Genomic DNA, 13,617 nt, shown 5'->3' with positions numbered 1-13,617 from the left:
AGGGACCAACGGCGACCTCAGAGACACATCGTCATTGACCAAAGAAACACATGAATCTCCAGGATTGTCACTTTATATGAAAAAGAATAAAACCCTTCTTAACATTAAATGAAAGTCATTTTGGAGCTTTTTCTATTGGCTTTCATCATGAAATGTTCACACAGTGTGAAAGACAGCTGCTGGGTTTTTGTCCTAAACCTAAGTAAAAATCTGCTTATTTTGATAAACAATAATTAAAGCACCCATCTCTGCAAAAGCTGCCTCACAGATTTTTTTCCCCCCACTATACTCTTAGCGAGTCTCTTTCATCTGAGGATGTCACAGCCAAAGATGAAAGACAGAGGTGTACAGTGTGTCCATTAGCTTGCTTTGGAGCATATGGACCTGTTTCACACGCGCTCTCTCTCCCCAAATGAGCTCTTTGATGGATTGATCATTAATTGTTCTCAGAAGGCTCACCACTCCGCGTCATTTGCGGCCCATAGAAGCTCCGTTCCAGTCATAGATTTTCCCCTGGCGAGAGCAAATCCACTTACAGCACACATACCTACAGGTCAAAGTCGGACGGGCGGCTGGAGTTCGTTACGGTGCCGTCGATAATGAAAGATTGGCTGTGCCTCAGCAAGCGCCCCTCCTATTGACTCCAGCATAAAGCAGAGGATGGATGGGGAATGGAGTTCACTCCTTCTTTGTGTTGAGGAAGGACAGGTTTCCAAGCTCTTTCTAGAACCACAATGCACCTTTTGAAACCGCATCCCGGCGTGGCATTTCAAAAGCCTGTAAACATCTATTGTACAAGCGTGCAGTCTTTGTCAACTGCTGCTTGTGTATTTCAAGCTAGAGATGGACCATAGCCTGGGTTCGCCTCTCAGAATTTGTGTTGGGTCTCTCACGGCCGGCTGTAGACCAGTGTAAATCTGTGAGCGTCCGCTCAGCAGCAGTAGGCAGGGCTGTTAATATCCAGGCTCTGTGAAGGCCCACAGCTCTCTGTGCAGGATGTGACAATGGCCTGCACTTCACAAAACAACAACTGATCCAGGAGCAGCTGTGTGCTTCTTCTTCAAGGCCTCATCCCTCTGAACCAATAACAAGAGAGAGGGGAAAAAAGTAACCCTCTAACGGGTCCAGTAACAGTGGCCTGACTCTGAGAGTATTTGTGAAAATGGCTCACTGTGTGAATCAGCGGCTCAGCATGGAGGCTGAGTGTGTGTGTGTGTGTGTGTGTTGCAGCAGGTGACTGACTGAGAGTGGCACAGCTGTGGATTTAATGTGTGAACAGCATGATGAAAAATGTGGACTGTTGTCATTTAGGACATCATGCAAGGAGAAAATGTCTCCAGAAATTCAAGAAAGATTCTTTAGAAGTAAACACTTGTAAATGGCAGATTTCAATCAATTAATAATCAAAACTGGGCGGCACGGTGGCGCAGCAGGTAGGTGTCGCAGTCACACAGCTCCAGGGGCCTGGAGGTTGTGGGTTCGATTCCCGCTCCGGGTGACTGTCTGTGAGGAGTGTGGTGTGTTCTCTCTGTGTCTGCGTGGGTTTCTTCCGGGTGACTGTCTGTGAGGAGTGTGGTGTGTTCTCTCTGTGTCTGCATGGGTTTCCTCCGGGTGACTGTCTGTGAGGAGTGTGGTGTGTTCTCTCTGTGTCTGTGTGGGTTTCCTCCTGGTGCTCCGGTTTCCTCCCACAGTCCAAAAACACATGTTGGTAGGTGAATTGGCGACTCAAAAGTGTCTGTAGGTGTGTGTGTGTGTCTGTGTTGCCCTGTGAAGGACTGGCGCCCTCTCCAGGGTGTATTCCTGCCTTGCGCCCAATGATTCCAGGTAGGCTCTGGACCCACCGCGACCCTGAACTGGATAAGGGTTACAGACAATGAATGAATGAATGAATGAATGAATAATCAAAACTCGATTATTTACCTAAATAAGTTTCCAAAACAACATCTATACACACATAAATACACATTTCTAACGTGCAGTAAACTTCAGTACTGCATGGATTTAAGATGATTACACTTGTTAAGATGCTAAAATATAGTATAGATTCATGATAATGAGCTTTCAAAGTTGCCCTTTCTGACTTTTAGCAACTTCAGACAAACACCGCAAGCCTTACACAAGACACTATAAGAAGCCCAGTGAAGTATCAGGACTGTTCAGCATTAGAGCTAGGCCTTCAACAAGATGTGGTGCACTTCTGTGTTTTGTTTGCCAGACGTGTCTTCGATTCTAATCTTAAGGCTTCAATCTCCTCCTAAAGAGGCTGTTGTCTGCTGGCGATTGTTAAGAGAAACACTCAGAAACTTCTGAGAGTTTTAAAAGTGCCTTCCCTCTAAAGTCTGTGGCTTCGAGTCAGCATCAGGTACATGGCTTTTATACATTGCAGAACCTTTGTTTCCATGTACTTTTTGGGGTTTTCTATTGGTCTGTAAATGACATCATATAAACAAATGACTACTGTTTATTGTTTGTATGTTATTGATGAATGTAATGTGTGTTTTTTTAATGTGTATCTGCTTGTGTAAATGTAACCGCCCTCAATTTGTTGCCTCAGTAAAATGGACGCACCTGAAATGTACTGAACGATGTGGTGAAACAGAAAGAACATTAGTGATTTCTTTAAAGGCTGTGTTTTTGAAAGGTTTATTGATTTAAAATGTATTGTGTGCCGTGAACACTGCGAGGACGATGTTCTGCACACTGTGAGATAATGCTACCTAGCAGTGGAATGTGATGCTATCTGGTCATTTCTATGCAAATCGTTGGACCTTTTTTCTCCTCAGCCATTTTTCCTATTGTAGACTATTTTGACAGGGAGTCGGATTTGCTCTCACACGACTGGCTGCTCTCCAGCAGAAGACGATTTACAGGCTAGCAGATGTTTATGTTGCTTCTGTTGTGTTCTCTCTGTGGGGTTTGTTCTCATAATTCACCGTTCGAACAAATGTTCTAACTGTTTTATTTATTTATTTTATTACTTTCCATTCAAGTATGCTAATGTTAATAAACCGCAGAGCTTTCCAAGACGGCCGGTTGTATTGGGGGAGTAATAAATTGTCGGGTTTGTCAGGGCGGTGAATCAGAGCGACTTGCACGAGCCTTTAAGTGCTGCTTCGTCTGCCAATTCCAGCTTTGTCGAAACTCAATTAATGTGTGGAAATTTGAATGCTTTATTAAGGCAGAGGGAGTGATGGGGCTCTTTAAACTGTGATTTAAAGAGTACTTACATCACCAGCCCCACCACAGTCAGCTCTCTTTACACACAGTACACTCCACGGCATCAATATTTTTCACAGTGCAACACTTCTGGGAATTTAAAATACGGGCAGTTTACAAAACGTTAAGTTTAGTGGGGGATGATGATCGGTCGGTGGGTGTTCAAAGGGAAAATAAACACTGTTGCATCACAACCTCTCCTCCTCTTTCACCCACCAGTTTGGGCGGTTAAAGAGTACAGCTCTGGTTTATACTTTGGTAGCTCTTCGAGTCTAATCTTAACCGTATCAGACGCATCAAACTAAGAACTACTCTGCTCTACAGCTTTATTGACGTTAATAAACACGTCACTCATTGTCTGTCCGTGTTTCTCTTGTAGCTGTAAACAGAAACTATACCTGGAAAACCTACCCAACACCAGTATCATCATCCCCTTCCATAACGAAGGATGGAGCTCTCTCCTGCGGACCATCCACAGCATTGTGAACCGCACACCAGACCATCTGATCGCTGAGATCATTCTCGTGGATGACTTCAGTGACCGAGGTAAGGGGAATCTCTGGTCTTCAAACGTGTGCTGGGTTTTACTACGTTGCTTCAGACCTCTGTTGTCCATCGCTGTTATTTATTTGAAGGAGGGAGGGCTTTGTGTTTATACTCCACTCCTAATATACAGCAGTTACTCAAATCAGTTGCTTTCAGGAGCTCAGATTATGCACAACTCAAGAGAACCCCAAGAGACAAAACTGGAGCAGCCGCATAAGTCTAAGATCACTGTGCTCAATGCCAATCTGGCCTAGGGTACGAAGCCAAAGGGCTGTGGAGCAGTGGAGCAGCATTATTTCTTTGGAACGTGGCTTTTCTGATTAAGGACTAATCATCCAACACCAATACATCTTCTCCCTAATGCTGTTGTAGCTGAATATCATCCAGTTCTCACTGAAACGGTCCAATGTCTTGTGCAACGTGTCAGTTCAGGCTGTTACAACAGAAAAGATGGGTGAACTACCTATTACTAGCATTCATTTTTAGAAGAGATGCTGGATGAGAAGGTGTCTAAAAACATTTGGCTATAACATGTATCCTGCTTTAAATCACTGTCTTGTTACGGCGCATTTATAAGGAATGAAAATGCTTCAAGCTAAAGAGCAGTATTAGAAATCCCACTAGTCTTAGCATAACTCACCACAGCAAATGGCCTGGCACCACACAGTGGACTGGACGCTTCTGCTGTGGCATGCTGAGAGGAAGAATACAGCTTTTTTTTTCAGTGTATGGAAATGTCTCTCCATGTATCATTTTCCAAAGCAGTGACAGCGGGATTGAGAAAGTGCTGCATTTTGTGGCTAATGGAATAAAATGAGGATGAATGGAGAGTTGAAATTTTGGGCTCTGTGTGTGTGTGTGTGTGTGTGTGTCTGCTGTGATTTTTCTGCCATGTTAAACAGCGCTGTGGCTTACTGACTGTGTCTCTCGCAGACTGATGATGCTCTCACATGAGTTTCTGAGTCTCTCTGAACAGATTTTTGACCTGGAGGGAGAATAGCAATGAGGTGGCGGAGCGAATCAGATATCCACCCACTGGGAGGTGGACTGTAATCCTGTCACACTCCTCAGTCAAACACAGATTGCTTTTTCTGGCCTTATCCTATTGTCTTCCTGTCCTTCTACTTGAGATTGAATGATGATGATGATGGGAGCAGTGGTGATCACGAGCTGATTTTGAAAATGTAATCCTGTGTGTTTGTGATGATTTCATTTTCTCAAATAGTTTACTCCAGTAGGTGGTGATAGTGAGCTGATTTAAATGAGAGAAAATGAGAAAAAAAAAATGCTATGGGAAAAGAACAAGATTAAAGACTTATTTCTGTGTAAGAAGGTGTGTTAGTCTCGACCTAAGGTAAAGTGGTAGAAAATGTCCTCCTTAAAGGAACACTAGGTAAGATTTTTTTTTTTGCCCCTGGGCTCCCCCTACAGTTGCAGAGTGTTATTCACTTTTATCACGATATTTCAGGGAATTTTGACAATAACTATATTCTTAGTTATATGAAAAAAAAAACTCTACTGCAAAGGTGGCAAGGTGGCGCAGCAGGTAGGTGTCGCAGTCACACAGCTCCTGGGACCTGGAGGTTGTGGGTTCGAGTCCCGCTCCAGGTGACTGTCTGTGAGGAATATGGTGTGTTCTCCCTGTGTCTGCGTGGGTTTCCTCCGGGTGACTGTCTGTGAGGAGTGTGGTGTGTTCTCCCTGTGTCTGCGTGGGTTTCCTCCGGGTGACTGTCTGTGAGGAGTGTGGTGTGTTCTCTCTGTGTCTGCGTGGGTTTCCTCCTGGTGACTGTCTGTGAGGAGTGTGGTGTGTTCTCCCTGTGTCTGCGTGGGTTTCCTCCGGGTGACTGTCTGTGAGGAGTGTGGTGTGTTCTCTCTGTGTCTGTGTGGGTTTCCTCCGGGTGACTGTCTGTGAGGAGTGTGGTGTGTTCTCCCTGTGTCTGTGTGGGTTTCCTCCGGGTGACTGTCTGTGAGGAGTGTGATGTGTTCTCTCTGTGTCTGCGTGGGTTTCCTTCGGGTGACTGTCTGTGAGGAGTGTGGTGTGTTCTCTCTGTGTCTGTGTGGGTTTCCTCCGGGTGAATGTCTGTGAGGAGTATGGTGTGTTCTCTTTGGGTCTGCGTGGGTTTCTTCCGGGTGACTGTCTGTGAGGAGTGTGGTGTGTTCTCCCTGTGTCTGTGTGGGTTTCCTCTGGGTGACTGTTAAATTAAGTGTATTCTAACATACAACCCTGGTTTATTGTACACTGAATATTTCGTAACCAAATCACCTCTTCTCTTTTTTTGACCGAAATCCTTTAACAGGAAATATGACTTAACCAGTATGTTGTGTGTTAGTTTGTGCTTAATATTCATTAATAAACCTCATTAATAAAATGAACTACTTGATGTATTCCATGAATATAATCTTTAACATTATTAAAACTATTTGTTTATTATGAAAGAAATCAAGATCATTTTCACTCAGAAGTAATTTGAGTCATGTATTCATACTGTAATTTAAAACTGGTTGCATCTGAAGTATAAACGCTGTAAACATGTGGACACATAAGTGTTCCATGCACTTATTCTTATTAAGCATTAATAGAGAGTGGGTGGCAGAGATGGAACTACCCAGTTATAATGTGTACTCTTGATTTCTCCTTCACTGAACTAGGGGCCGCGGTCAACCCACTAATTAAAAGAGGGTATTCACCTCAAATATGGTCAAATATTAGATTTGAATATATTTTGTTATATATTTTGTGATTCACTGGATGCATAGCTTTGTGGAGAAGCACATACAGGAATTTACCTTCTTTCCACAGTGTTTTAGAGTCCACTTCTCTCTTCATATCATCAGTGGCATGTGTCTGCCCTCAGTCTCTAACTGATACATCTCTGTGGGCTCCGTATACAGTGCATTGAAGGTCACCTACAGCTACCAGGCCTCACCTTGTCCTTATCTAGATGGCAGCTTTCAAGAGGACTGTCCAAATCTATAAATTCTCTGACCAGAGAGAGTCAGAGACATAAAGAGAGAGAGAGAGGGAGAGAGAGAGAGACAGAGAGAGAGAGAGAGGGCTCTTATTAGGAAGTGAAGGAGAGTCTCGACTGACACAGTGTCACTCTGCTGTCTTTCATAAGTAAAGACACATGGAAAAGGGGAATATTAAATAGACTCTAGTGTGGACTTATTGATTTTGTTCTGATGTCCCCATGACTGACCTGTCAAATCATGTCTCGTGGAAATGTGAACGTTTTCAACTTCTGTTGTCATGTTGGTGTTTTGACATTCTGAATTATAGAGTGCCATTCTCCCAAATATACGGCCTCCTGATCCGTTCCGCAATATAAACGTTTCTATTTTCATTTGTCTCTGCATTCTCAGACTATTCATTATTATTATTATTATTATTATGTTATATCTCAATCCAATTATAACGGGCACAAACAAACAGGATCTGCACATCTATTTTATGATCTGCTTCTGCTTTGAGCGCGATTAAAGTAGAAATAAGAAGAAGAAAATGAAGTAGAAGCTGTAGTAGATGAACATGATGAAAAAAAAACAGCTTTTATTTCAGTGTAATTTCTTATGTGCGAATGTCACTCCGTCTTTCAACAGTGAAAAGCAAATATTAAGTGACATTTGAGAAGAAAAACAACAAAACAGATTAAAGACAGGAAAAACTAAGCCAATATAATTAAAAAGAAGAATGAAAGGACAAGATAAATGAAAGAGGAGGTGAAATTAAGCAGCTTAAAGACAAACAATAAATCAAAAGAACACAACAATGCAGTGAAAACATAATAAAATGAAACAGTAGTCAAGAAACACGAATAGCAAAGGTAAAACGTCCAAAATTAACAATTAATGTTAGCAAATTAAAGCTCTCTCTCTCGCTCTCTCTCTCTCTCTCTCTCTCTCTCTCTCTCTCTCTCTCTCTCTCTCTGTGTCTCTGTCTCTCTCTGTCTCTCTCTCTGTCTCTCTCTCTTTCTCTCTCTATTTATCTTTCTCTCTCTCTCTGTCTCTCTCTCTCTCTGTCTCTTTTTCTTTATCTCTTTCTCTCTCTCTCTCTCTCTCTCTCTCTCTCTCTCTCTCTCTGTCTCCCAACGATACACAGAACAGTGTTATAAACTACACTGTCAGCAGCAATTCTCCATTGAAGTGCTTTTTAATGTGCTACTTAATCTGTGGTTTACAGGGATTAGGTCTTTACGTCCCCAAAACACTGAGTTTTAGCTGAGCTGTCCCTATTTAAACCGAATACTGATTTAAATACAATAAACCCAGTCAGTTTTTTTTATGTGCAGTCGTATTCGAGCTGGTTGACCTAATTTTATAGTGAAGATAGTTTGACAGTTATAAGGCTTCAACATTTAGTGCTGCGTTCCCAGCTCAGATTTAGCCTAGAGCTAAAACAGAAATAGATTTGTACTGAGGATTCCCTCCTGATACACTATAAATCTTGGATAGGACTTTCCAAAAGCTAGAATTGACTCTGAAGCAGATGTTGAATATTGTTAACCTGTTGAACAAACTAACTAACTCAATAGATAAATAAAAAATATGAATGGACTGATACAGATGCTTCAGAGAGACTTGGAATAAACATGACTTGCATTAACTAACATTAGACGTAAATTGAGCTGAAAATTGAATTGATTCCATGGCGTTAAATATTGTGAAATGTCTTCTTTATTGAAGCTCATTGTGTCGTTTGGGGACAGTGACTATACATTGCCCCAGAAATAGTGTTTTACCATGTCTCTCTAGTCTCAAATATCAGTGGGTTTAATATAAATAATAATAATAGTTTTATTTGGTTTAAACCTGTGCTAACAGATAACATTCAATTAAAACCTGTCATTAAAATCTAACTTCAGAAGGCTTATTAATAATATGATAATTGCATGTGTGAAGATGATATCGTCCAGAGCTTGAAACGTAAACACACCGAAGTCAACACTGGTTCTTTCCAAAGGCGAATTAAACTCGCATTATCAGTGGACCTGTGTAGACTTTGCTTATCATTTATACCTCAGTAGAATGACAACATCTTTCTAAAAACAAAGAAAAACACTGACCTTAAACATGAGCTCTGTACAAGAGATTTACAGCTGCCTTAGGGCCAGTAGAGTACTATAGGAATGCACTTCTGGGACCAGTTTATGAGATGTTGGATTGGGACAGGAAAGAAAAGAATCACATTAAGCAACAAGAGCATAAAGGCGTCGGTTTTTGTGTTCTCTTCATGCATTTGTTATCTTTCATTGGTTTATTAACTGTCCTATGAAAAGCTTTGGGAAGTCTGAAAAAACTTTATTTACAACTCATTCACAAAATAGGACAGATACGTTTAAATAATACACTCAAGAGCACTTAGAGTAAAAGCCATAAAATTATTATTACACAGTGACAGTTTTGATTGATTTTCCTTCTTCTACTAAGTTGCTATTTTGGAGATTTTGTCTTTATCCCTCATACAGCATGTACACACCCACACACACACACACACACACACACAGAGAAACTCTGTTTGTTACTGGCACACCTTGACAGTGAACAATTACCTCACTGTACATTTAGTGTATGACAGGAGCGAATCTTGCAAGCTAAACATGTTCCCCGCCAGTGCACAGGAGAATGTCCTTGAGGTATTCTCCCTTCTGTACAAACGAGGTGAAGTGCTGCATGATAAAATCTCTGCAGTAATAAGCTTTTCAGGAGCTTCGGCTTTTTTGACACGCGAGTTGTGACGCAGACGGCGGGATATCAGGTGATTTGCTTGCCAAGCCCCTTTGAGTCTTTGGCAATTAAAGAGAGCATAATTATTACAATCACCCCAACTTACTCTAAAAGCTGACACCTGCACAATATGAGCCACTTCACTCAGCTTTGCTGGAATTCATCTGAAAAGAGCCTTTTTTTTTGTACGAAGCCTTTATCAACAGCTCTGTGAAAAGTGTGGAGACGTACAAAATGTAGCACAGATCCAAATGCACAGTGAGAGATTAACACAAAAAAAATGCTTTCTATTCTGTTTTCTTTTGTATTTGAGATAATATTCTCAGCAACTATTTTGAAGTAGTTTTAAAGAAATGATAAGATAAACAAAGGCTGGGAAATATGCATCTCCATGTGAGGGAGTCCACTGAAAGCCTGATTTCATGGTACATGTACATGGGTTAGACAATGAAACTGAAACACCTGTCATTGTAGTGTGGGAGGTTTCATGGCTAAATTGGAGCAGCCTGGTGGACAATCTTCATTAACTGCACACTGCACCAGTGAGACCATGTGCATCCAATGGTTCAAACATTGTGTCCTGAAGGCGGTGCCGTGTATCAGTACGACAACGCACCAATACACACAGCAAGACTGGTGAAAGACTGGTTTGATGAACATGAAAGTGAAGGTGAACATCTCCCATGGCCTGCACAGTCACCAGATCTAAATATTATTGAGCCACTTTGGGGTGTTTTGGAGGAGCGAGTCAGGAAACGTTTTCCTCCACCAGCATCACGTAGAGACCTGGCCACTATCCTGCAAGAAGAATGGCTTCAAATCCCTCTGACCACTGTGCAGGACTTGTGTATGTCATTCCCAAGACGAACTGACGCTGTATCGGCCGCAAAAGGAGGCCCTACACCACACTAATAAATTACTGTGGTCTAAAACCAGGTGTTTCACTTTCATTGTACAACCCCTGTAGATGTGATAAGGCTATTTCTTAAAAGCCTGCTTCTCACCTGCAAATAGTGCTGAGTAAATCAGTCAAAATGGCCCACGATTTTAAAGCGATAAACTAATTAGGATGAAGGGAAAATCTGTTGTCTAATAGTATTTGCTGCACAGGAGGCAACAAACGTGTCCTAAGCTCTCTGGACTCAAGATCAGTCCGGTTGATCAATGTTTGTAAGCCTAATCAAAGCAATTCCATCACTTTATTTGGCGAGATTAATTGCTTGGACTACAATGTACAAAGCTGGCCCTAATGAGATTGACCTGTAGAATAAATGGGTTCCTTTTGGTTCATTGATCATCTTCACTCTTTTTTTTTCATTAACCTCTTGCTGTTTCTTTAAAGGAAAGTGCCCTTGGAGGTCGTAGGAGTCTGTTCTCTATGTTGTCCACTGTCATCGCAGCTCATATTTACAGGTTCTTAAGAAATGGTGTTGAAGGACTCCCACGATTTTAGACAAAATGAGACTACCACAGACTCATCAAATAAACTAACACGACATTCTTCTGAGAACTTTAACCCTGGCAGTGGTTTTCTCACCATTTTCTAGTTCTCCGGTCTGTCTGAGAGATCTGTAAATGGGGGAAAAAACAGTTTCTCACTCTATAATGGCTCAGGCTTTTTCTCTGTGCATCATTGGCTGAGCCACGGCTGAGAAACGTTTGGACAGTGGACAGACCTCTAAACACTGAAGAGCATGAAACGAGTTGAAGATGTTGGCTTACTTCTGCCCCCTAGGTGGATGATATTGACTTGCTTGTGCTGTTACTGTTACGTCACTTAAGGAACTGACTCTAAATTCAGGAGACGGCTAAATGTATGAAAGTAAACACAGTCTGATAGTGGTACAGAAATAACAGCTCCAGGTTCAAATGAATAAACACTGAGGAGAAACCTACTGAAAAGTTAAACTACAGCCACGAACAAGCTACAGTCGGCTTCTGACTCAAACACACAGCTTCAACTTAAAAGATGCACAGCTTCTGAATAAAGACACATGGGGGGGGGGGGGGTTTGGCTGTGAGTCGGTAGTTGTAATGAGTCTAATTTCCCTGTAGAGTCCTAATTCAGTCGATATTTCTACTTCACATTTGGATTTTTCTGATTATATTTAATCCCCTCAAAATATTCAGAAACCAATAACCTGTATTTAATATCTGTTTTGATTGGAAATTAAATAAATAAAGCTCTGCTTGTGGAAAAAATGTATTTCATACACTGAAATATTTAAAAAATTAATATCTTATGATTCATAACCGAATTAACCCTTTAGTTTCAGTACCAGTGTAAAATATAAATGTTACTGATTGCGTAATCGGTATCTGCTCAATGCACCGTGAGGATAATCGCCCGGGTTCGGTGGTCATCACTGACCCAGTGTGCTGTGATGTGTGAATGTGAGTAGGGGGTCTGCAGACAGATGAGGGGACAGATGTGATATGCCTTATCAAGGTGTACTTGTCTCTGGAAGGCTTCTTGGGGGTGGGGTGCTGCAAATGCCAGGAGCTCTCAGGAGTGGCCAGAGATGGGATTGATTGGAGTGGGTAAAAGAGACAGTGATGTACTCTTTGTCACTTCCGCTCCCTCAGCTCCCTCGCAGAAGCAGAGCTTAAAGCAAAATCGAATCCTTTCGTCAGCTGCCTCAGAAATGCTGTCAGTAGTCATAAGCGCCTGACCTTACTATTGAAGTTTTGGGGAGGAGTCTCCGCACTTGTCAAGCGGACTGAAGCTGACAGCCATTGGCTGCGGAACAGAGTCCGAGACGTGGGTTGTCACTTCTGACAGGGCTTTGAACTGAGTAAAAGAAGTGAAGGGATAATGAAAGGTTTTAGATTTTAAAAAATAAATAAAAGGAAATACTAACATGTCATTTTTGTCTAAAGAAAAGTTTTTTTTTCAGTTTTCAATTTCCTGTGTATCAGCTTTCTTTTGTAAAGTGAAAATGGAAAGGTTGGCAGTCAAATATGCTCCTAAATTACTAGGAATAACATCTTTTAACAGTATGTTGTGTTGAAGTGTCTTCTAAATCTTATTTTATTTCTTTTTGAGAGTGACAGTATTAAATCTGTGTAAAGTGGCTCGAAGGTTGCGTCTGATTTATTCCCAGTCTCAAAGGCACAGTGAAGGTGAGAGGCTGTGGTTATCAGGAATAACATTCCTCGGCTCCTGTGGTTGAGAGACGTCCTTTAGGATTCGAATCATCCGCTCGACCTTTTGGCCTTTTGTTCCTCTGGCAAGGAGCACCACACATGCAAACTTACACACACAGATACAGCAGGAATTCTCCACCGCTCTCACCGGCGCCTCTGCCCGCCTGTGAGCGATCACTAGTGGGGACGGCTATTGCAGACCTTTCTTGGATAATAAAAGCTTAATGTGAGCAAGAGCCTGAACTACTTACAGTTGCAATACTGGGCTTCGGCCTCCTCCAAGGACGTGGTTATCACACATTCCCACCTTGACCTCAATGAGAATCAGCAGCACTGTGCTACAGGCTCTGCTGTTCCTCAGATTAGACTCTTCTCTCAGCTTCAGGCAGCTCCACGGTGGGTCTACAGTTGTGATTGTGCCCTTAGCAGCAGTGCACCATGTGCTGGTTTGGTGTGTGTGTGTTTATGTCTTATTTTTTTGTGTTGATGTTTTGGTGATGTTTCTTTTCCTGTGTTAAACTTTTGTGCTAACAGTGCTTCCAGTGGCTGTAGAGAGTCTTGCAGCCAAGGACAGATCATTTTTAAAATACTACGCACTTCAGCACACTGTGGTCTTGTTCCTTGGGCATCAGCTTTGATGCTTAGATGTTGTTCATGTTTCTACTTCACAAAAAACACTTCAGTTGACTGGGACAGACGTGGCGTAGTTGAATTCACACGTAAGTGTTTATAACGGTGCCACATTGAAGATTTTTGAGTGGGACTCACTCTACTGTTTATGTCTATTGGCTAGGCAAGTGTGAAATTCACCACTGACAGATGTCCCTTTTCAGTCTAGAACTCTATGAAATATAAGTGCAAAAAACTAACCTCTTAAAGTTTGAAGTTCACCGCTCCTCCAAGCACATCCATCTTTCCAGTCCCAAGAACAGCCGTTTAATTTGAGTGAATATATTCCCTATGAGCTCCATTCTTCAGAACACA

General features: G+C 41.9%; 1 protein-coding gene across 3 annotated transcripts in view; it reads left to right on the top strand.

The window, feature by feature from the left end:
• The window catches only part of galntl6 (polypeptide N-acetylgalactosaminyltransferase like 6), a 258,803-nt gene that overhangs the window by 71,150 nt on the left and 174,036 nt on the right, over window positions 1-13,617 (top strand). For all 3 annotated transcript variants that reach the window (XM_066679112.1, XM_066679111.1, XM_066679110.1), the window contains exon 5: window positions 3,596-3,762. In XM_066679112.1, coding sequence (XP_066535209.1) covers window positions 3,596-3,762 — 167 coding nt within the window. The remainder of the gene's footprint in view (window positions 1-3,595; window positions 3,763-13,617) is intronic.

This window comes from Hoplias malabaricus, chromosome 8 (genome assembly GCF_029633855.1).
Source record: "Hoplias malabaricus isolate fHopMal1 chromosome 8, fHopMal1.hap1, whole genome shotgun sequence".
In the NCBI taxonomy this organism is placed as follows: Eukaryota; Metazoa; Chordata; class Actinopteri; order Characiformes; family Erythrinidae; genus Hoplias; species Hoplias malabaricus.
The sequence above is the reverse complement of the archived record's forward strand: the minus strand, read 5'-3'. Positions and strand labels throughout refer to the sequence as shown.